General features: G+C 40.9%; 1 protein-coding gene across 1 annotated transcript; it reads left to right on the forward strand.

Annotated features, from left to right (window-relative positions):
* Positions 1 to 14,914: 14,914 nt before the first annotated feature.
* On the forward strand, positions 14,915 to 24,953 carry LOC443727 (leptin receptor overlapping transcript-like 1). Its single transcript, XM_018243481.2, has 4 exons — positions 14,915 to 15,199; positions 19,715 to 19,790; positions 21,069 to 21,255; positions 23,913 to 24,953. The coding sequence occupies exons 1-4, from the start codon at positions 15,184 to 15,186 to the stop codon at positions 24,027 to 24,029; spliced, it is 396 nt and encodes a 131-aa protein (XP_018098970.1). The 5' UTR covers positions 14,915 to 15,183; the 3' UTR covers positions 24,030 to 24,953.
* Positions 24,954 to 25,593: the final 640 nt, after the last annotated feature.

Consider the following 25,593-nt stretch of genomic DNA (forward strand, 5'->3'; position numbering starts at 1 on the left):
AGACAAATGGGATGTCTCATTTTGTTTGAAGAAAGCAACGTGTTCAAGATTGCTGCTTGTGGATTCCTCGAAGACACAGCTACACAGCTTAAACAGTGAAGTGTGGGGTCAAATAGAAATGCCCAGCAGATTTCAAAAATAATATTTTTGTATTGTGAAATAAAATACAGTGAAAGCTCGATTTTCCCACATTTTTTATTTGTGATCCCACCAATTTATAATGCATTTAAATGGGTGCATTTCCCTGCTTTTAAAGGAAAACTATACACCCAAACAATGTAGGATCGTACTGTAGGGACCTATAGGTTCTGCAAGTCCCTATAGAGTTAATCCCCTACCTTTTCTTGTAGTTCTCTTATCTTTTGTTATTGGGCAGAAGCCCTTGCAACAGTTTAAGTGTAACCACCTCACCTATTGGACAAAAAGTGTAATGACACTCCCCTGCCACACTGCTATAAAGTGTTGTGCAGGGAGTGGCGTCTTCCTCTTTATCTCCTGGTGTCTGTGCTGCTAGGTGTTTCCCATTGAGTGTGGGATCATCAAGGCCCCAGTAAAGCATTTACCCCAAAGGGACCTGTACCTTTGGTGCTGAATTTGGGAACCAGGCAATCCCGTGAATGAGGTTAGCTATCATTAGGGCAGACCTCTAATAGTCTCTCTAGGAGAGAGAGATAGTCAGTTTTATGTAGCATGAGCAGCTGTGTGCTCCATCAAAGATAATAGCAGGGAGTAGCTTCCCAAAGGCTTCTTGTTTGCCTTTAGAGCAGGGAACTCAGTGATAGGGAATCTAGGTTAGCAGTGGACTGCCTGTACCCTACCTGATTGATCCCGATCCCCTCACTGGTATATCGGTCTTTGGGACAGAGGTATTCTTCTTGACTATTTGACTATGGGAGTGACAGTCTCTATCATGCTGCATCATCATTCTGCTATCCTTCCTCCTCTGTGATATGCTATACCTGCTACAACTCCTGCGTGAGTAAACCTGTGGTCACTGGTCACTTGCATTTGCATATTTGTACAATAAATACAACTCTTTTATTTCACTAAGAACCTCCTGGCATCCAATTAATCTACCTTTGCACCAATTAGCCTGTGGGTTGTAGTTTTACAACATCTTAAAGGGGAAGCTTCCATTTGGCAAAGGCTCTGCCCTGGGTGTATATTCACATGTAACTCATGCTCACTCCACTAGCTGGACACCCTTAACTCCTCATTGGCAGGATAGCCCAAGAAAGCCTTACAGTACGATTCACTGTGCACACAAACATATCAACAAACCATACTTGTTAGGTCACATGAGCCAATTAACAGACATAGTTCTGTCTTTTGCTTCAACACTTCTTCCTGTTACAGTTAGGGGCCCATTTACTAAGGGTACTAAGTGAATTTTCGAATTCAAAAACTTCGAATTTCAAAGTAATTTTTGGGTACTTCGACCATCGAATAGGCCAAATTCGACTTGAATTGAAAATACTTCACAAATTCGACCATTCGAAAATCGAAGTACTGTCTCTTTAAAAAACTTCGACTTCGACACTTCGCCACCTTAAACCTGCCGAATTGCTGTTTAGCCTATGGGGGAACCTCCTACAACCTAAATGAGCCGTTGGCTAAGTTTTGAGAAGTCGTAGGTTTTTTTGTAAAATCGTACGATCGTACGATTGAATCGAATCGAACGGCAAAAGTCTTCCACCCAGATTATCTTTCGGAGTAAAACAAGCTATTGTGATCCCAGTCCAAATAAAAATGTATCAGTAAAGCGTGCTGTCCTTAGTCATTTAGCACCCATTCCAAACTACCCCAAGTATTATGTTTAGCTTTATAGGTGTTTCTGTACAGGGACCTGAGCCAATCGCAAATGTCAATGTGCATATAAAGTTGTGTTCAGAATAACAGCATTTAAAAAAGTTGATAAAGCTCAAAATCCTTATAATAGGTTTTATTTCCATACACATAAATGCACTGGCAACAGTGCACATTATATTCCAAATCAACATGAAAATGTATATGAGGGATATTGGGCTAACCCAAAAAATGGTAGAGTCTGCATTCATCTTTACAAACTCAAACATTCACTGTATAAATGTTTTAAGATTTTGCTTTCCTTTGAATCACTGAACTGATATTTAGTTGTATAAGCACTGTTTTTGAGAACTGCTGCACATCCGTGTTGGAGTTGACCAACTTCTGGCTCCTGTTACATTCCCTAATTCTTCTGCATTTCTTGGTTTTGCCTCAAAAATAGCATTTTGGATGTCACCCCACAAGTTTTTTATTGGATTATGATCCAGAGATTAGACTGGCCACTCCATAAATTCAATCTTGTTGGTCTGGAACCAAGATGATGCTTGTTTAGTGGTGTTTTTGGTATCATTGTCTTGTTGAAACACATTTCAAGGGCATATCCTCTTCGGCATAAGGCAACATGACCTCTTCAAGTATTTTGATATAATGAAACTGATCTATGATCCCTGGTATGTGATAAATAGGCCCACCGCCATAGTATGAGAAACATCCCCATATCATGATGCTTGCACCACCATGCTTCATTGTCTTCACAGTGTATTGTGGCTTTAATTCAGTGTTTGGGGGTCATCTGACAAACTGTCTGTGGCCCCTAGACCCAAAAAGACCAATCTTGCTTTCATCAGTCCACAAAATGTTGCGCTTTCTCTTTAGTCCAGTCAATTTGGGTTCTTTAGCAAATTGTAACCCATTCAGCACATCTTTTTTTCAACAATGGGACTTTGCAATGAGATAGTTTGGTTTCACTTAGGTGTCTTCTAATTGTAACTGTACTCACAGGTAACTTTAGACCTTCTAAATCGTGCAATTTCCCTCCCCTGCCCTAATTCGCATATGCAAATTAGGATTCACCCGAATCTGAATCCTACTGATAAAGGCCAAATCCCGAAGCGAATCCTGGATTCGGTGCATCCCTAATCAATATATTTAAGACATTGAGAAATTTTGTGCATACAGCTACTAAAAAGCCTTACCCTTTAAACAAAATAGGGATAGCCAACTACGTCAAAGTCATCCCCAGTCAGGCCAGTCCTACACTCAAATTTCATCTGATTCTGTAAGAATTTTATTACAGGTATGGGATCCATTATCCGGAAACCCGTTAACCAGAAAGCTCAGAAAAGCAGGAAAGCTCCCGTTGACTCCATAATAGTAAAATAATAGTAAAATAATGCAAAGCAAAATTTTTAACAATATTTCTTATTTCTCTGTAATAATAAAAGATTACCTTGTACTTGATTCAAACCATGATAGAATTAATCTTATTGGAAGCAATACCAGCTTATTGGGTTTTTTAATGTTTACATGATTTTCTAGTAGACTTAAAGGAGAAGAAAAGTCTAAAATAAAGTAAGCTTTATCAGAAAGGTCTATATAAATACACCCGTAAACCCTCAAAGTAATGCTGCTTCCTGTTTTCAGCATAAACCTCCAGGGCTAGGGCTTGAGAATGCTCAGTTTGCTCCTCTCTCTCCCTCTCCCTTTTCCCCCTTTCCTCCTCCCCTCCCTGTTGTAATCTGAGCCTAGAGCTATGAGTGAGCAGGGAGAGACTCAGGCAAGAAGTGATGACACACCAGGCTAATATGGCAGCTGCTATCCCTAAACAAACAGAGACAGCTTCTAGACCTGTTTACTCATGTATGGTAAAGCATTCTACAGAATAAATATAGTGTTATAGCTTGCACTATTGTGGCTAAATTATTGGAAATAAACTGCTTTGGTAGCTTTCCTTTAAGGTATGAAGATCCAAATTAAAGAAAGATCCGTTATCCGAAAAACCCCAGGGAATAAATTTTACCTTACTTGCTGCTTTTCACCACTGGGATTACCTGACTATAGCTGGAAAAGGTGGGAGCTACAACATGGAGCTGGCCACAGCTCATGTATAAACTAAAACAAACAAGGGAAATGTATGCTCACCACTAATTTTTGAACCGTTAAGGGGGGTGCAATGAGGCTGTAGCCACAAAATGTATACAGATAAATACAAGAGGTCCACTGAACTCAACCCATTATCAATATATTTAAGACATTAAGACATTTTGTGCATATAGCTACAAAAAATGCCTTACCCTTGCCATTTTGGCTATCCTTCTGTACATTTGAACAGTAGTTTTTCATATTCTTCAAAATCTTTCGAGTTGTAGTTGCACTTTTTTATATGTTTTCCCCTCTCCAATCAACTTATCAAAGTACACTGTTCTTCTGATCAATGTCTGGAACAACCCATTTTACTCAGAGAGAAATGCACTATAAGGAGCATGCACAATATTTGCTGCCCAAATAAGGGCCATAGTTGACACCTGTTTTTTCACAGAATGAATGAGGAGTCTCAATACTAATTCGTAAAAAGCCTATCCTTTAAATTACACAAGCTCCATTAGGATAATTATGGAAGATTCTTAATCCTCCATGGCTTCATTGCAAATAAACCTATTACTCTGATCAATATTTACATGCCACCACCATTTGTCCATCCTTAATTTAATAATAAACAATTTCCCCCTAGCCCTGTCTGTCTAATGGGGGATTTTAACTGCTGTCTAAACCCATCCCTAGATAAACTCACTCCTGACCCTCACACCTCCACTAAACTTTTCCATTGGGTGGAGGCCCTACAATGCACTTATGAAGATGGGAACGCCCACTCCAAAAGGTTTATTCCTGCCACTCCATAACACACAAGTCCTTCTCAATAATATACTTGGCCTTAGTCACCCAAGACCTACTGTATTACCCCTAGTGGACCAAGTCCCACACCTACCGCAAACCCTGTCTGATCACTCCCCCCTCCAACTCAATTTACGTTGGAACCCAGATGGCCCAGACAGACTATGGCGACTCAATCCACTTTGGCTCTAAAATGACACAGTTGCCTCCGCAAACACCCTGGCCTATAATGACTACTGGACACATAACTCTGAATCTGCACCCTCAATGATCTTATGGGATGCCTCTAAGGCAGTCACGGGTGGGGGGGTGTAATAATACCTGTGCGGCGGGGTCGTCCGCCGCGCCATCGGCGGGGACGCCCGCCGCACCATCCTTCCCTCTAGCCGCGCCATCATGTATGCGCTGGTGCCGGCTCTTCTCTAAGGGCGCGCGCGGCGCGTCTCCTTGTATTTAAAGGCGCACTGACGTATGACGTCAGCGCGCAAAGGCGCGAAATTCAAAAGTATTTAAGCCCATTTCTGTCCACAGCACATTGCCCATGATAGGATTTGTTCCTGGTGCTTCTGAGCTTAAGCTATTTCTGTCTGAACCTGTTTGTGATTCCTGTTGTGACCCCTGCCTGGCTTTTGACTATTCTGACTTCTGGATCCTGACCCTTGCCTGATTACCGACTACCTCTTTTGATTAACCCTTTTTGATTGACAACCCGGTTTGACCCTTGCCTGCCTGACAATTCTTGATATCTGCCTGCCTCGACCCAGCCTGTCTGACGATTCTCTTGCCTGCTCCATTTGTACCTTGACCTTGGCCCAAAAGACTCTGCTACCTGCCGTGCCCCTCTGCTAGCCAGAGCATCTTGCCTTGTACCCCTCGTTAAGTCCAGGTGGCACCCAAGTAAGCTGAGGGCTCCTCCCGAAGCCCAACGGTGGTCACACTACTGGTGAAGCCGAGATGAGACCAGGGTACTTGGCACCTGTTCTGGTATTGGGTGCCGGCCGTGACATTATCACGGGCCATGGAGGATGACGGTCACGAAGCTGCTGCTGCCTCTGCTACACTTCAAACTTCCACTGAGATGTTGCTCACTACCTTGCTGCAACGTATGGAGGAGCAAGTGCAAAAACAGAACTATTTGCTTCAAGGGTGCCACAATCTGACCGCCAGTTGGGGCCTTCGCAGTAGCCGCCTAATCCTGTTCCTGCACCTCCTGTGGGTTCTTCTGCCAGTTGGGGTAACTCATCTAAACCCCATGAACCCAAAATTGTGTTCCCTGAAAGGTTCAGTGGGGATCGCACTAAATTTTTTGTTTTCAAAGAGGCTTGTAAGATGTACCTTAGTTTCTTTCCTCATTCTTTCCAATCTGATTAGGAGAAAGTAAGGTTCATAATGAACCTGCTTTTGGGTTACCCCCAAATTTGGGCCCTCAGGCTGCCTTCTTCAGACCTAGCTCGTTATTCCCTAGACACCTTCTTTAACAGCATGGCCATTCTTTACGATGACCCTGGATCGTGCATCGTCTGCCAATACCGCGATTCGTAAGTTGCGCCAAGGGAAAAGGGATGCGGAGGTGTATTGCACCGAATTCCCCAGTGGGCAGTGGAAACTGGGTGGAAAGATTTGGCTCTAAGGAGTCAATTCCGTTTGGAGTTATCCGATTCTGTAAAAGATAGTCTGGTAAATTACCCCCTACCTTTATAAGATCCAATGTGGTGACCAATGTAAAATCTCCTAACCCCTTTGTGCCTCTACCTCAGGAGGAGCCTATGCAATTAGGCATATCCCATCTAACTCCTGAGGAAAAGGCACGCAGGCGTTCCCTGGGTCTCTGTATGTACTGTGGTGAAAAGGGACATTTTCTGAACCAATGTTCTAAGAGGCCGGGAAACTCCGAAGCCTAAATGGAGAAGGGGAGCTCCATTTGGGTGCAGGAGTTTCCTCTCCCCAATCTGCCTCTAAGGTTTTGTTACCAGTTAAACTAACCTGGCCTACGGGCTCTGTCAAGGTGTCCGCATTTGTGGATTCTGGGGCAGAGGGAAACTTTCTGGATGCTGCTTTTGCAGTCAAATACAAGATTCCTTTGGTTTCCCTAACTACCCCCATGAGAATATGGGCAGTGGATAAGAGACCCTTAGGGTCAGGTGTGGTTTCCAAACAAACCGTTTCTCTTTCTATGTGTGTAAACAATGTGCATTGCGAGGAGATAGCGTTGTACCTTATAGAAGGTGCTACCTCTCCTCTCATTTTGGGGTTACCATGGCTCCAGAGGCATAACCCTCTGATTGACTGGGTTTCGAGGGAGGTAATTCAATGGGGATCTAAGTGTGGTGGGGTATGCTTACCCTCAGTAGTGGCAACTACATCCCTTGTGGGGTTACCTGCTTCATATGCAGAATATGCTGATGTGTTCTCTAAAAAGGCCGCTGAAACCCTACCCCCACACCGGCAGTATGACTGCCCAATTGATTTGATCCCCGGGTCCACTCCTCCTCGTGGTAGAACCTAGCCTCTTTCATTGCCGGAAGCCCAGGCCATGAAAGAGTATATAAAGGAAAATCTTGAGAGGGGTTTTATCAGACCTTCTTGTTCCCCAGCAGGGGCGGGGGGTTTTTTTGTTGGGAAAAAAGATGGTGGTCTTCGTCCCTGTATCAACTATAGGGGGCTCAATAAGATCACCATAAAGAACCGCTATCCTCTCCCTTTAATTTCTGAACTTTTTGATTGGGTTAAAAGAGCTAAGGTCTTTACCAAACTTGATCTTAGGGGGGCTTATAACCTGATACGTATCAGGGAGGGTGATGAGTGGAAGACAGCGTTTAACACCAGGGATGGCCACTACGAGTATCTTGTAATGCCTTTTGGTCTTTGTAATGCCCCCGCAGTGTTCCAGGAGTTTGTCAATGACATCTTCCGGGACCTGCTGGGGATCTTCGTAGTGGTCTACCTAGACGATATTCTTGTTTTTTCCTCCAACAGGAAAGAACATCAAAATCATGTTTGTGAAGTCTTACGAAGGCTAAGGGGAAATAATCTTTATGCGAAACTAGAGAAATGTACTTTTGGGGTTTCTTCTGTTCAGTTTTTGGGGTTTAACATTTCCTGCAAGGGTCTAGAAATGGATCCAGGCAAGGTATGAGCAGTCCTGGATTGGACCCAACCCCTTTCGTTACGTGCAACCCAAAGGTTTCTTGGTTTTGCTAATTATTATCGTCAGTTTATTAAGAATTTTTCCCTCATTGTGGCCCCCATCACTAATTTAACCAAGAAGGGCGCTGACCCCAGCATGCGTTTAATTTTTCTCTGGGACTAAAAACACCAAGGCGGATGCACTCTCTAGGAGTTTTCAAATCCATTTCTTCTGACTCTAGTGAGTGTACTCCCATTATTCCTAGGGAAATTATCATAGCAACCCTTGAATCTGACCTCTCTTCTCTATTGCTCCCTCTTCAAACATCTGCTCCTACAGATATCCCTTCCGGGAGATGGTTTGTACCACAGGAATTAAGGGAGCAAGTATTGAGAGAGGTTCATGATTCTAAGATGGCAGGGCATCCAGGCATTTCAAAGACGTTGTCCCTGTTATCCCGTCATGTTTGGTGGCCCTCATTCAAACAGGATACTAAGGCCTTCGTTAATTCCTGCCCAGTCTGACAAAGATCCAAGGTTTCTCTAAATTCTTCCCAGGGTCTGTTAATTCCCTTACCCATTCCAGTAAAACCTTGGTCCCATCTTTCGATGGACTTCATTGTTGATTTGCCCCCTTCTCAGGGGAAAACTGTGATCTGGGTGGTGGTGGATAGGTTTAGCAAGATGAGCCATTTTATTCCCCTTCCACACCTCCCTTCTGCTAAGACCTTGGCTGATTTGTTTGTTAATCACATTTTTAAGTTACATGGTTTTCCTGAAAATTTTGTTTCTGACAGGGGGGTTCAGTTTGTCTCAAAGTTTTGGCGTGCTTTCTGTGCGCTGGTGGGGATTGAGTTATCTTTTTCCACTGCTTATCATCCCCAAACCAACGGCCAAACTGAGAGGGTGAATCAGTCACTGGAGCAGTACCTCAGGTGTTATGTGTCCAACAACCAGTCCACTTGGGCAGAACTAATACCTTGGGCAGAGTTTGCATACAATAATGCTACTCATTCTTCCTTGGGGGAATCCCCTTTCTTTATTGTCAATGGGTTGCACCCCAACGCTTTTTCGTTCTCTGGGTCTGGTTCCCCTGTACCATCTGCCAACTCCTCTGTTGAGTTATTTTCTAAGGTCTGGTCTCAAGTGCATGAGTCTCTGTCTGCAGCTGCATCAGCTCAAAAGAAAGCTGCTGACAGATCTCGTAGAGAGGCACCCCAGTATAAAGTGGGGGATTTGGTCTGGTTATCTACCATGAATATCAAGTTGAAGGTGCCCTCTCTCAAACTGGGTCCTAAATTCATTGGTCCATATCCCATCACCGCAATAATTAACCCTTCCTCTGTTCGTCTTAAGTTACCTGTTCATTTTAAAATTTATGATTCCTTTCATGTCTCCCTTCTCAAACCAGCTTCACAAATCCGGCAGTCATCTGTTCCTCCCCCAGTGTTGGTCGAGGGTCAGCCTGAATTTGAGATCCAAGAGTTCCTTGATTCTCGCCTGGTAAGGGGTAAGCTCCAGTACTTAATTAAATGGAAGGGCTATGGTCCCGAGGAGAACTCTTGGGTCTCAGTTGAGGACAGCAAGGCTGACCGTCTCAGGAAGCAATTCCATCAAGTTTCCTGGGAAGCCTGGGGGTCCAGTGGCCTCCCCTCGAGAGGGGGGGTAATGTAATAATACCTGTGCGGCGGGGTCATCCGCCGCACCATCCTTCCCTCTAGCCGCGCCAGCGTGTATGCGCTGGCGCCGGCTCTTCTCTAAGGGCGTGTCGCGTCTCCTTGTATTTAAAGGCACGCTGAAATATGACGTCAGCGCGCAAAGGCACGAAATTCAAAAGTATTTAAGCCCATTTCTGTCCACAGCACCTTGCCCGTGATAGGATTTGTTCCTGGTGCTTCTGAGCTTAAGCTATTTCTGTCTGAACCTGTTTGTGATTCCTGTTGTGACCCCTGCCTGGCTTTTGACTATTCTGACTTCTGGATCCTGACCCTTGCCTGATTACCGACTACCTCTTTTGATTAACCCTTTTGATTGACAACCCAGTTTGACCCTTGCCTGCCTGACAATTCTTGATATCTGCCTGCCTCGACCCAGCCTGTCTGATGATTCTCTCGCCTGCTCCATTTGTACCGTGACCTTCGGCCCAAAAGACTCTGCTACCTGCCGTGCCCCTCTGCTAGCCAGAACATCTTGCCTTGTACCCCTCGTTAAGTCCAGGTGGCACCCAAGTAAGCTGAGGGCTCCTCCCGAAGCCCAACGGTGGTCACACTACTGGTGAAGCCGAGCCAAGACCAGGGTACTTGGCACCTGTTCTGGTATTGGGTGCCGGCCGTGACAGGGGGTCCCTTATGGCAACAGTATCACAAGCATGTGAAAAAAGCAGAAGATGAGCTCCAAGAGGCTGACAGCACATATAGAGAACCCTATTACCACTAATTACGCTGCCCTCCTAAGAGCGCAAGACCCCATACACAGAGCTTCTATATTTCTAACTTGTAAAGCCATACTTTATCAGAACCAATGTACCAAGGGGACAAAAATAGCAAACTTCTGGCATTTCTCGCAAAACCATATATAGTGTTCTCTGCTATCCCATGTCTTACATTAGACGATGGCTCTATAAGTGTAAATTCCAGAATCATAGCACAGGAATTTGTAAGCTTCTATGAAAACCTACAGTATATACTTCCACAACAACTTACTCCAGAGCCCAACTTCACCAATTTTTGAATTCTTTCGCCATACCCACCCTTTCCCCCACCGGGCATTTCTAGACTCCACCATTAATGTCCAAGAAATTACTGAGGCAATTGCCTCCCTACCCTCCAACAAGACTCCGGGTCAGACGGACTACCCCTGGACTGGAACAAGACTCTCTTGGCGCAACTTGCCCCTAAATACTTGGAAACTCCCCAAAACGCATATGATCGTGCCTCCCTGCCTCCCTCATTCGCAGAAGCATTAACAGTAGTCATTCCCAAACCGGGAAAGGACCCATCTCTTTGCTCTTCATACCACCCTATTTCTCTCCTCAACACAGAAGCCAAGATCCTGGCCAAGATCTTCGCTTCCCGACTCCAACAGGTGGTCTCAGATCTTATACATCCCGACCAATCAGGCTTTATGCCTGGACGTTCAACTAATATTAACCTCGGACAACTCCTTACCAACCTCCAAATTACGCACTTAGAGACAGGAACTAGAGTTGTGGCCTCATTGGACAAAAGCTTTCGATTCTGTAAAGTGGAAATACCTGTGGGCGGTCCTATCCCACTATGTGCTGGGTCCGAGATGCTTAACTTGGATTAAACTCTTCTACAAGCATTCCAGAGCCGAGTCAATGGTTTCATATCCCCCTCCTTTTCACTAACTAGGGGGACAAGACAGGGATGCCCCCTATCTCCAATACTATTTGCCTTGGCAATTGAGCCACTGGCTATTCTAATTAGACAATCCGCCCAAATCAAAGGCCTAACCCTAGCCACCATACAAGAAAAGATCTCTCTTTATGCAGATGACATCCTAGTATACTTGGCCGACCCCAACAACTCCCTAACCGGTTTACTTAATGTGGTCAACTGGGAGAAATCTGTTCTGTTTCCAGTAGACCCCAACCAACCCCAGAATCTACCACCTGAAACTCCCCTGAATTGGGCTAACCAGTTCAAATACCTAGGGGTTACGATTCATGCGGATGTTACCAAATACGTAACATTAACCCTGGATCCAATCCTTACCAATCTATCATACACCCTATCCCCCTGGACTAAATTACCACTATCTCTTTGGGGTAGGGTCAACATTGTCAAAATGATTTACCTTCCAAAGCTACTATACATACTCCATAATACCCCGGTCCACATTCCTAAAACTGTTTTCAAGAAACTGCATGAACTTCTAATTCCTTTCCTATGGAAAAACAAAACACCCAGGATAGCCTGGGCCAAACGATGTGCTACCCACAAAGAGGGAGGACTAGTCCTTCCCAATTTCTACTTTTATTACCTAGCATCATAGATATACTACCTCCACTGGTGTTTCAATCCAGACCCCTATAACCCAACTCACAACTCCAGGAACTTTTGGTATCCTCTTGGGAGGGACTTTGCAACTTCCCATACTGAGCCCCTAAGGACTCAAAACGTCTTCCTACTACTCTTACTATACCTCATAATAAAACCTGGTTGTTAGCTCTCAAACTCCACATTATCCCAGTTTCTCCCTTTGTGGGGGAAATCATATTTACCACACTTTCTGCAGTTACAAAACTTTACCTTCTGGCCCATCCAGAACATCAAATGCCTAGGGGACCTTCTAAATAATTTGACCTTACCTACTTACCCCACTCTCCAGTAAAAATGCCAATCAGGATATATACCATTTTTAAATACCTTCAGCTTAGACACACTTTTTGCTCCCAATTCACCACTCTCAACCTACAACTCTTCTCCCCTAACATAGAAGAAACCCTCCATGACCCCAATCCCTCTAAGATGGTGTCTCGACTGTACCTAAACTTGCCCCAATCCCTTTATAATAGTGCAAGATTTTCCAAGCGGTTCTTTTAAAACAAGTGAAACTTTATTGGATGATTTCTCTTGTTGGGTGCTGATTCAGATGGTACAAGATCACAAATCAGTAAAAGTACCTTCCAACATCAGATGTCAGCTAACACAAATACAGATGCAGGAGCATATTTATTATGCTATGCAGGATAATACGCCAGGTTTCGCAGTGTAAAAAAAACAATGTACATTTTTTACGCATTTTTTCTTAGACTGACTTCCGCCAGGAGCAATGTAAAAATAATGGAGGCAAATCCGTCCTTCGCATGGCTTAAAATTACACGACTTGATAAATTTGCCATTTATTTTACAAAACATTATACACTTATTTTGCGATTTTGATTTTACAAAACAAAATAAATATGCCCGTAATGTTTTGGGGAATCCCAGAAGTACTACTCACTGCCTTGGTGAAAGAATTACAACCACTAAGTGAAACTCACAGTGGTGAATCTTTATTACTTAGCCTGATCGCTTGAATCCCTATGCAGTCACATTGCAGGGTACTAACCCACCTGGCCTCCCTGTTGGAGCCTCTGGCTGCTCTACTTAATACTCTGATCCTGCCTCTCACACCTACAGTGAGCTATTACAAATTCTTCCTTGGCACTTACTTCACCTACTGGAACCTACATCTATTTCAGGTCCTTCAGCAGCACCTCCCCCAGCAAGTGGGAACCAAATGAGCCCTATGACCCATGCATTTCCCATTTTTGAAATATGTACAGCTGCAAACAAGTGGGGTTTGGGAGCCAGAATGGATGCAAATATGCAAAGCTGATGTGCAGCAGCCAGTATTCACCATACCCTTTTGGGGCTCAGAACCTTTAGTGGCAACATGTGTTAAATACTATCTCTCCTTGGACAACCAGAGGGAAGAGAAAGAATTAAGTGAGGGAATTACCAATGTAGATAGCCAAGCGAATGGTCAAGGCAAGAAGAATCAGATTCTATGGATAGCAGGGGTATTACAAATTATTTCAGTAGGTCATAAATTAGACCAATTCCAAGCATGGCAGGCTTCAAACATCTCTTTGCACCAAAATTGCAGGTAGAACAACCATACATGTGCCAGATATAAACGTGACGTGTGCATGCACAAGAATGCCTCTCAGTGAGAGTTCAGTGCTTTACATGATCCTTAATGTAACGGAATACTTGATAAACGCATTAAGAACCAAAAGTTATCCTGTACCAACCCTGTGAATGAATCTACTCACCAGACAGAATTGAATGGTGTATTTGAATTTGAATTCAATGGTGTATTGAATGGAGCCATTTATTGTCAAACAACTGTGTTTACTCTTTTTAAATCATAATCACTACACAAACTACCCAAACGACCCTGTTCATAAATGGCTTCAGCCAACCACTAACCATGAGTGAAAGAAAAGTTTTTTTGTTATCATTCTTTCTATGAAAAAGGGTTAAGAAACCATAAATTCTGCCAGGGTATGTAAACTTATGAGCACAACTGTATTGTCAGTTTCCCAGCTGCCCCATGTCATGTGACTGATGCTCTGATAAACTTCAGTCTGTCTTTACTGCTGTACTGCAAGTTGGAGTAATATCACCCCCCCCAGCAGCCTAACAACAGAACAATGGGAATGTAACGAGATAGCAGCTCTCTAACACAAGATAACAGCTGCCTGGTAGAAATAAGAACAGCACTCAATATTAAAACACTGTGACGCATTCAGTTACATTGAGTAGAAGAAACAGTAGCCTGCCAGAAAGCAGTTCCATTCTAAAGTGCTGGCTCTTTCTGAAAGCACATGACCAGGCAAAATGACCCAAGATGGTTGCCTACACAGCAATATTACAATTAGAAAAAAAACACTTATTGGTTCCAGAATGAAGTTTTATATTGTAGAGTGAATTATTTACAATGTAATTTAGAAAGATCAGTTGAGACTGGCAACAAATCTCCACTTCTTTGGGGCGACTTATCTCCCTGAACTGCCACCCCGCCGGCTAGAATAAAAATCGATGGAGCGTTTAGTTTTCCAAAGTTGCCCGTTTCCTCGTGAGGCAACTAAACATCTCGACAGAATCCCTTTTAAGTGGACCTGTCACCCAGACACACAAATCTGTATAATAAAAGTCCTTTTCAAATTAAACATGAAATACAATTTCTGTTTTTTATTAAAGCATTCATAGCTCATTTAAAAATCTCAGCTGTCAATCAAATATTGTCTGCCACTCCTCTATGCCTTAGGCATTGAGGCGGGCAGACAATTACTTTCACTTTCCATTCAGCACTTCTTAGATGTCACTGCTCTCCACACATTCCCCTTCTCTTTACCATTTAACGCATTTCCTCCGAGTTACCTCACAACAGCATTATGTGTAAGCAGGCTCAAAAAAAACCCTAATATTAAGGGCACACACTTTACAGAAACCAGCAAGTACGTAACCTAATCCTATTCCGCGCAAACCAATAATGATTCTGTGACAGCATTCTTCTCCAGACAATGCCCGATTAACCACCATTTTAAGAAGGCGCCCAATACGCGCCGAAAGTCACGTGATGGAGACGTTCCCGAGACTTTCGCGTGATCGTGACGTCACCCACGGCCTCTTCTCAACAGGGAACTAGCAACTATCGTTAGGGGGGATTACAAAGGCTAAATGAGAGGAGAGTGGTATATACTAAAATCGCACCATTCGTTTAGCCGAAAGGTTAGCTCCTGCTTTATGAGTACGTTCGGAACAAGACCAGCAAAACTATCGCACTTGCCTGGAGATAATTCAATTAATTCTCTTTTGCTGCAAGAATTGTGTGCTCAGTTCCATGGCAGGCATTAAAGGTAATTGCTGCTGATTATATGGATGCGTGACGAATCTCAAAGCAATGTGAATTAGACGCTAACATTCGTGTATGCAGCATATACATGTATAGCACAGTCCTTCAGTAATTTCAGATGTTGGTAGTTTAACTTGGTACTTGGAAAAATAATTTATGTTGGTACAGGCTTTTTAAAGAGCTTTATTTTTGTGGTTTCTGTGATTGAATATTTTGCAGGCAGGGTTTGTACTAAAAGTGTAAATTACTGGCAGAAAAACAGAACTCATGTTAAACAGACTTGTGTACTGCCATTCTGCCACTGCTATAGAAAACAGTATGTACTTGGCTGATTTTTGACGACTGAAACAATGTAGCCAAAGCAGGGCATTCTGCTACATTGTGTCAAGTGTCAGAAGCGGCTAAAAGAAAGGTAAGAAAACCGCTATTACAGAACGTACTGCTGGAATTATCGTTAAAACATTGTTTAGAATGGCTTTTTTTTTATTTCATAAAAATACAAAGCAGTTTTTTTGGAGGAGATCCCTTTAGGGAGACAATGGGTCAGGAGGCCATATGCAATGCTACCAGGGGTGATCTTGGTCCCTCTGCCGCCTGAGGCAATAGCAGTTGCTGCCGCTTCCCCCTCCCCCGTTTGCTTACATTTTTGCGCCTGAGGGGGTCCATGAGGGCAGCAGAAAGTGCCAGTATGCTAGCGCAGAGAGCCTAACTGCGCTCTCTGCGCTAGAAGAGCTGAATTTCCGGTTTGAAAACCGGAAATTCGGCTCTTAAAGTACCAGGAGCGGCATTTTTGCCACCCCTGGTACCTAGTGGGGCGCTGCCGTCTGAGGCGACAGCCTCAACTGGCCTCATTGGCGAAGCGCCCCTGAATACTACTGTAACGAGTCACAGAAGGAAAGCCCTTTGTAATACTGCAGAGATGTTGTTTAATTCAGACGATGTATCACACTTTTATCTGGTTCGAGGCACTTGGCAGAAATGCCAACATGCCATTTTCAGGGCTTGTTTTGGCAAATTAAATCCCTGTAAAAAGGTGTTCCTAAACTGCTCCCCGTTTGCTTCTTCAGTAGTAGAATATTTGTATGGCTTTCATGAGCATTAACAGTGTTTAGTTGTACCAGTGGGTGCAAATATTCTTTTTTACATAATGTTTCATTTTGATGCTTAATTTAGAGTCTCGTTAAAGGAAGTGGTCAAGCTGTCATCTGAAAAATACAGATTTTTTTTTTTTAATATGTTATTCCTTTAGTAAAGGCATACCAAGACAATTTTGTTAATGGGAACTCTAAAAAAAACATTTTGTAAAGTAAACACAATTTCAAGCAACTTTGCAATATATATTAATTAACAAATATGCAGCCTTTTCATGATTTTTAATGGATTCTGACAGTTCCCAAAGCTTAGCCCCCTGCTCTTCTGCTGAGCTTTCTGACTATTTTGCGGAGTTGGCTGACTACTGTTACTTTGTATCAACAGCCAACTGTCCTCAGCCTGCATCCTCCAAACCCCACAATTCCCTGCACATATGATTTCAATTAGGAAAGTAACTATAACAAACAAGGGAAAGTTGTGCTCACCACTAATTTTTAAAACCATTAAGCAGGGTGCAATGAGGCTGTGACCACAAAATACACATAGACAAATACAAGAGTCCTTTGCACTCAATATATATAAGACATTGAGACATTTTGTGCATACAGCTACTAAAAAATGCCTTACCCTTTAAACAAAACAGGGATTGTTTGTCCATGTATTGCAATATATTTAAGCTGGCCAACTACGTCAAAGTCATCCCCTATCTGGCCAGACCTACACTCAAATTGCATCTGATTCATTAAGAATTCTATTGCTTCAGTACACATTTTACAAAGGGTCTAAGTTTTACCTGCAACTTAACTTGTTTCTTTCAAAGTAAAACTCCCAAACTTGGTTGCCATTTTATTAGCCACCAGTGGGATCACCTGACTATAGCTGGGGAATAAGGAAAGGAACATCATAGTGCAATGCATTTTGGGTTATGTAGTTCCTGCATGCTGTCTGTAAGCTGTGGAGAAGTTGTTACAATTTGTAACACCATTGCTTTAGTACCTCCTTCCCTGCCAGGATTTCAAATAATGCAGAAAGAGAAGAACTGTTAATCAGCTGGATTTCAGCATAGAAAATAGCATTTATTCATAGTTTTTGAAGAAACGGGTAACTGTGATGGGTGTATTGGGGGTTTCTGTGTTATGTGGGCCTCTTTTTCAAATTTTCGTTTGGAAGCCAGAGTTCCCCCTTTAAAGTGTTGTAACTATGTTGGGAACAAAATACCACAAATTTAAAAGATATTATGAATTTGCAAAAGATGCCCTCCAGTTGTCTTACAGAAATCAGCACTATCCAAGACAGGGATGCATTATTATGCCATCATTAATGTTAGATTCCCTGTGGGAATGGCTACTTACTTGAGATTAGGTCAGGTCATGAGACCATCAGGTGACAAATTGCTGAGTGGTAGTAAAGTTTTTAAATTCCTTAGACAGTGATTCCATTTATGCCTCTGAAATCACAAGGACGAATTTTGTAATGTGTTCACTATTTTCATTGAAAACGTTTGTACAGTTTTAAAGTGGACCCGTCACCCAGACACGCTGTATAATAAAAGTCCTATTCAAATTAAACATGAAATACAATTTCTATTTTTTATTAAAACATTCATAGCTGTTATAAACTCATTTAAAAATCTCAACTGTCAATCAAATATTGTCTGTCCCTCCTCCTTAGGCATAGAGGTGGGGCAGACAATTACTTTCACTTTCCATTCAGCACTTCCTAGATGACACCGTTCTCTAAACCGTTTAATTGTGTAGCCAGGGCATAGGGATGGATATCAGGTCCCCCATTCAGACTCTGAGATGATGCAAGGCTTGCCTTAATAACAGTGTCTACAAAATGGCTCCTGCCTGCATGCTATAATTATGAATTCCCAGACTGAAGGAAACTAGATTCAAATAATTGATATAGTGTAATTAAAGTTCATTTTACTTGACTAATGTGATAAAATAGGATTTTGAATAATTAGTTTGGGTGACGGGTCGCCTTTAAAATATGTATTCATTAACTTGTTTGGTGGGTGTTAAATCATCGGTATTCTAGTAGGAGGATCATCTATGATTATTAAAAAGTAACAGGGATTGGAAATACATATGAAAGCAACCTAAATGACAGCTTTTTAATGATCAGTGCAATAGTTATTTTAAGGAAGAATAGTCGGTGGTCTCTGAAATATAGCAGCAAGTTTTCCCTACAAATTGAGTTGTTTGGTGTTATTTTACCAATACAAAATGGTGCTAAATATATATTTTTAAGAAACCAAAGTTATTTAATCAATAAATCAAGGTCACATTTGTGAGTTGCTGAATTGTACTGTATATCCACCCAAATAGTAATCACAACTGAAAAAGAGGCTTATAACAGTATTTGCACACTATTGACTAAACTGGAAATTGTGGTAAGTGCCCTCTGCGGGAACTTGTTACTCCCAAAAATAAGCACTCACAATATATTGTCTTGATAAGTTTCAGAGTTTAATACTAGTTCTTTGATAAATCAACACAGCTGACATTATGGTCTATATCCTGTAAATGGGACTGAAACGTTGAATGCTATGCACAGGAAACTTAGCATGATTAGCAGTGATTCAATATAGGTCCATTACATACTGGCCATTAATTATATAACGCAACAAAAAGCACAGAAACTAAATGATGCATAAATGCATGGCACAATTTATACAGGTGTCTTCTGATGCTTTCCAGTCCAGCATATTGAGGGTTTATTAAGCAATAAGAATATGAAGCAATAAGAAACTTTTGTAAATAATAAAGGATTCATATAGGCTGACTTAAAATTACAAACGGCAAATAAAAATAAACAAAACACCCATTAGAATACTGAGTCTTGAAGCTGTGGTAATAATGTAAAAACTAATGGTATATCTTGGCAGAGACTACAAAAGCCCAGTAGGGGTTTGTGTTCTAGATCAAAGAAATATTTCAAGACTTTACACAACATATGCAGCGGCAGTGATTAAAAACTGTTGATCTCAAATTTCATAATTCACCAATAAAGGTTTAAGAAATGCACAAAGAAATGCCCTTGCTCAGAACCACAATTATTACATTACTAGAACATAATGCAAAAAGGAAAGGTTGTGGGAGCACTCCATGTATGTACATAAAATGTACTAAAATACAATGGAAGTGCTACTGATCTGGCCAAATTAACTACAGACATATAGAAAAAAGAAGAGAAATTGATCTATACATTCCCTGGTCCCCTGTCATGTAAGTAATCTATGCAGATGCATGTATTTACAAAGACCGGGGTTTTTTAGTTACAAAATTATGATCATAAGATTGATAAGCCACCATACCACGTCAAGGTAAAAACCATTTGGCGGTCCCTAACTACTAAAACATATTGCTCATTTCATTAAGTGTAACTGTGTAATAACTAACAATGTTAATTTTGAACTTAGCTCTGGTCAGCCTGTCGTTTGGTGGAGCAATAGGACTGATGTTTCTGATGCTGGGATGTGCCTTGCCACAATACAAGTAAGATTCTCTCAAATAAAAATCATAATATTTCTTAATCTATTAGTCTAATTTGAAGTCTTGTATTCATTCAATATAGATGAGACTTGTGCACTAATGTCTGTCTGTCTATCTATCTATGTGGTGAGCTCTTATCTCACTTTTTGATCAATTTGCCCCTTGATGTGAATACACACACAGAATATCATTGTGTTTCCAATGAGTTCACAAAAGCACAATTATCCTTTTTAGATATTTTTAAATTCTACTTTCACTTACATTTTAGTTGAGCTTGATGTGATTTTTACGTTGAAGTAAACATAATATATGTTTTTTCAAATGAAGCACTGTTTTTGCTTTTAAAACAATTTAGGAAAAATATTTCTTTTGTTGGTAGTGCAGTATAAGGTATTGGGCTTCCCTAGGTTAAATGGATTCTGTCATGATTTTTATAGTGTCATTTCTATTTCTAAATTACAATTACACTGTTTACACTGCAAATAATCCTCAAGTTATTTTGACTGGTCATGAGCCAGCACTTCAGGATGCAGCTGCTTTCAGGCAGGCTATTGTTACACAATGTAACTGAAGTAGTAGAAGTGGGTCATGGATTTTTACTATTGGGGCTGTTCTTATATATACCAGGAAGCTGGTATCTGGTTACCGTTCCATTGTTCTGCTCATGGGCAGCTGGGGGGGAGGGGAGGATGGTATCATCAACTTGCAGTGCAGCAGTAAAGAGTGGTTAAAGTTTATGAGAGGACAAGTCTCATGACTGGGGGCACTTTGAAAACTGACAATATGTCTAGATGAATGTCAAATTTCGAAAAAAAATCAATTTACTCTTTTGAAAAACTTATTTCAGTGCAGAAGACAGCTGGAATGGCACCATTACCCGATGCATTTTGAAAGAACCCTGGTTTCCCTTGACCGTATCCCTTTAAATTAAGTTCTCTGCCAACTTGTAAAATTAAGACAGCCAAAGTTAAATACTGGTATCTGTAAGGGTATGTTGGGATTATTTGACGAGCGGGTTAAAGTTGATAAACCTTTTCAACCTCTTGTCAGAAAAAAAAGCACTTAGTGCACTATTTTTGTACCAACTCAGGATAATATTTTAGATACAGTAGAACCTAAATTTTACAGTTTTCTGGAGACCAGCAATAAATGGTGAAGAGTCTAGGAAAATGGTAAATCATGGAAATGTATTATGCATTATTGAAAGGTGGGAGCACAAAATTAAGTGTAAAATGTTGGAAACTTAAAATCATGATATTCATTTTTTTCTCTCCTGTTTAGCAAGTACTGGCCACTTTTTGTCTTGTTCTTCTACATTCTTGCACCAATTCCATACTGCATAGCAAGAAGAGTGGTGGATGATACAGACGCAGCAAGCAATGCTTGCAAGGAGCTTGCTATATTCCTCACTACTGGAATTGTTGTCTCTGCATTTGGACTTCCCATTGTCTTTGCCAGAGTACAAGTGGTAAGTTGAATATACTGTTCTTGACTGTTATTAAAGAGGTTGTTTAACTTCTAACCCTTTTTCAGTTCCGTTGTTTTCAGATATTTCGCCAGAAATAATAACTTTTTCCAACTACCTTTTATTTTCTATGTTTGACCGTTTTTCTAAAATATCATTTTTCACTGTCTTGTGTCTTTCTAAAGCAGCTCTGGGTCGGGGGTCCCCAACTCTGAAACTGTTCTAAATTGATAGATTTTATCTTTGTCCCTGCTGAGCTGAATCCCTGAGTTTCATTAAAGGGGAATTCTGGCTTCCAAACCAAAATTTGGTAAAGAGGCCCACACAACACAGAAACTCCTAATATACCCATCACAGTTACCTGTTTCTTCAAAAAGTATGAATAAATGCCATTTTCTATGCTGCAAACCAGCTGGTTAACAGTTCTTCTCTTACTGCATTATTTGAAATTCTGGCAGGGAAGGAGGGACTAAACACTGATGCAGGAACTACATAACCCGCAATGCATTGCACTATGATGTTCTGTTCCTTATTGAAATCACATGTGCAGGGAATTGTGGGGTTTGGAGGATGCAGGCTGAGGACAGATGGCTGCTGATACCAAGTACCAGCAGTCAGCCAGCTCAGCAAAGTAGAGCTCTGCAGGAGAGCAGGGGGGCTAGGCTTAAAGAACTGTTCCAAACCATTAAAATAATGAAAAGTCTGCATATTTTTTAATAGTTGCTTGAAATTTTGTTTAGTTTTCACAAAGGTTAAGTTATGTTTATGTAGCGTTACCCTTTAAAGGCAGCTGTTAGAATTGATACAATAGTTGCTAATATTCCACAGATATTGGTGAAAAATGTATCAGCTAATGTAGCAACTAAATGTATCAAATTGTAACTGTTCTAAATATGTACCTGAAGTACTGAGCTGCCAGACTGAAACACTGGAGACAAGAACATTAAAGGTATTCTGTCATATTTTTATGGTGTGGTTTTTATTTCCAAAGTACACGGTTTACACTGCAAATAATTCACACTACTATATACAATTTAATTCCTGAATCAACAAGTGTATTTTTTTAGTTGTAAAATTGGTGTGTAGGCAGCCATCTTGGGTAATTTTGCCTTGTCATGTGCATCAGAAAGAGACAGCACTTCATGATAGAACAGCTTTCAGACAGGCTATTGTTTCTCCTACTCAATGTAACTGAAAGAGTCGTAGTGGGAATTGGATTTTTACTATTGAGTGTTGTTCTTATATCTACCAGGGAGCTGTTATCTGACAGTTTCCCTTTAAAGGAATTGTTGAGTGTAAAAATAAAAACTGGGTAAATAAGCTGTGCAAAATGAGAAATGTTTCTAATATAGTTAGGCAAAAATTTAATGTATAAAGGCTGGAGTGATTGGGTGTGTAACACAATAGTCAGAACACTACTTCCTGCTTTTCAGCTCTCTTGGTTTACACTGACTGGTTACCAGGCAATAACCAATCAGTGACACATGGGTCATATCTGTTGCTTTTGAATCTGAGCTGCATGCTGAGAATCAATTGCAAACTCACTGAACAGATATGTACCATGTGGCCCCCCCTTCAAGTCGCTGACTAACTCAGTGTTATAGAGCTGAAAAGCAGGAAGTAGTATTCTGGCTACTATATTAGACATCCAGTCACTCCAGCATTTATACATTACATTTTTGGATATTTAACTATATTAGAAACATTTTCTATTTTTCACAGCCTTTCTATTTACCCAATTTTTATTTTGACACTGAACTGTTCCTTTAAACTTCAGTTTTGGATAAATGGTAAAAAAAAACAAAAGATGTAAAACAACTGAAAAAAAGTATTTCTGGTGAACAGTCTGAAAACAACTGAACAACTGAAAACCTGTTCGGAAGGTGAACAACCCCTTGAAGAGTTGGAAAAAAACATTTTGTTGTAGTTTTTAGTTGTTTTAAATGTTTTTGTGCTTCTCCCATTCCTCTGACTTAGCCTTTATATTAAAAAAAAAAAGTAAAAGTTCTTGTTGCTATTTTGTATATCGAATGAAATTGATGTGGACCGAATCAGAGCTCACCCGATAAGTTGTGTCTTCTCCGCTGCTGCCTCTGCGAGACACTGGCCACTTCATGCCGGTATAATCCTTGTGCAAGCGTTGTCAAATTCAACACACACACTGGAAATTATTTAGCATGTGCAGGCTGTGCTGTGTTAGCGGAGTTACGCGTTTCTTGGCGTATACTCGGCACTTCCTCAGAAGTACCAGTTATACAGCAAGAAACGAGTAAGTCAGCTAACACAGCCTCCGCATGCAAAATAATTTTCACAGTGTGTGCTTTAATAAAGCCGTTTATATTATACAACGATTGTGTCTTTGCATCGTCCTCCGGACTAGCGCCCAACATGTGGGAGAAACACTTGCACAAGGATTTTGTATATCATCTGTATTATGAAGGCAGCTTCAAAACAACTAGACAAAACCCTGCCATCAACCTTTGAGCACATACTGTATGTTTGGGGCAGTTATTTGCTACATGCAGTTCACTTTACAAACATTTGTCTTGTAATACTAGTCTAAGACAAAAGTACAAATAGAATCAAGTTCATTTAATGCTGATTATCTGAAGTTTTTACTGTTATGTCTTCATTTTGATTTCTGTTCTATCTGTTCACAGATTGAGTGGGGAGCGTGTGCCCTGGTCCTTACAGGAAACATGGTTATCTTTTCTACCATTTTAGGATTCTTTTTAGTCTTTGGAAATAATGATGATTTCAGTTGGCAACAGTGGTGAAATGCAATGTGTGGAACTGTCTGCAAGCAACCATTTATGCCCAATATGTTTCCATCCGTTCAATGCAAAGAAGGAAGAGAGGGCACAGAAATAACCAGTTTTACCCTGGGAGTGATGTGTGCATTCTGAAACATAACCATAAACTTTGCCATGGACATGCATAGTGGGCTGCCAGGAATGCGCTAATACGATGAAAATATTCTTCCTTTTTATTTCTATTTGTGTTTTATTCAGAATTGTTTCTGTATAGTTTTGGTTTAAAATGTCATTCTTTTTTACAGTATTTTTCATGTTGGCCTACTTTTTTTACTTTGAAGGTCATTGAAGGTATGTATGGGGCCCTTGGGTCTATTCCGTTGGGATCACTACTGACAACTAGAGATATATAGGCACTTTTAATTTATAAGCCATTTTAGAGGCTTCTTCTTTACAATGACTGTTCATAGCACTGAAATTATCCAAATAGCTTGTTCTGTTTGCCTTCCTGCACAGCTTGCAATAAGTTTTTTTCCTGCTTTTTTATCAATGTAGTAATAGTCACTGACGTTGCATGTAAGTAGCTAAGAATGTTTTAGTTTTCTGTAGTTCCGGGCATGGTTTAAACCCTTACCAAAAAATATTGTCATATATGACTAGTTCATATTCTGGTTTTCCTTAAACATTCATGTAGGCACTGATTTAAAATTATTATAATATCCCCTTATGTTATTTATGTGATTATCAAAGGTACCAGTCTGCATTTGTTTTGGTTAAGACTCCTGTTGCCGTGTGTAGTGACTGAACACAGAATGAAGAAATGTCAGGCAATGAAAAATGCTGTAGATAACTCAGTAGCAGCCCCTGAATTTCAGGGGCAGGATCCTCTTCTTTCTTCATAGAGAAAAAAATGTATGAATCATAAATAAAAATCTAATACTGCCTATACATTGAAAATCCACACTCATGAAATGAGCAGATATTTAATTCTTTGGACACCCAGGTGGTAGAACAAATTACATTATCTGATCATATGGGCCACATGAGCCAACAATTGGTTTGCATGGGGGTCTATTCAGACCTGGTGAAAGGATCACATTGACTGCCCACTGTGGTCATTACCCTTTGGAATTTATAAGACTGGTTGATTAAGATCTAGCCCCATCCAGATATTGGTGGGGGAGGGAAGGGATTCAGCTTGGCGCACAAACCAAGAAGGGAATAACTGCCCTGTTTTTTTTGAATGATGTTAACAAAAAATAAGAAAAAGGCACTCTTTAAAGTCCATCATTTTTTTAATACAGAATTTGTAAAATATACAGGTAAATCTAAAGCAAATTTCATCAGTTTTCTAGTTTTTGGGGGTATTTTACACCACTAATGTTTGGGAACTTCCCTACTACTACAACTGCCTTTACGTAATTCTGTTTTATGTTTTTTTTTTACCTCAGAAAAATACATTCATAGAAATGGAAGTTATCATTAAAATATAGCGTAGGGCATTACAAATGAATGTAGTCATTTGAATTAAATACATATTACTGCACCAACTCCTGAAATAATCATATTGTTTATTTCAGCTGTATTG

Source organism: Xenopus laevis, chromosome 1S (assembly GCF_017654675.1).
Source record: "Xenopus laevis strain J_2021 chromosome 1S, Xenopus_laevis_v10.1, whole genome shotgun sequence".
Lineage (NCBI taxonomy): Eukaryota > Metazoa > Chordata > Amphibia > Anura > Pipidae > Xenopus > Xenopus laevis.

What these genes read in the sequence shown, in the direction of transcription:
- LOC443727 (XM_018243481.2), top strand. An exon ending in TGTGCCTTGCCACAATACAA is followed by an intron (nt 19,791 to 21,068) that starts GTAAGATTCTCT and finishes TCTCCTGTTTAG; the next exon opens with CAAGTACTGGCCACTTTTTG. An exon ending in TCTTTGCCAGAGTACAAGTG is followed by an intron (nt 21,256 to 23,912) that starts GTAAGTTGAATA and finishes ATCTGTTCACAG; the next exon opens with ATTGAGTGGGGAGCGTGTGC.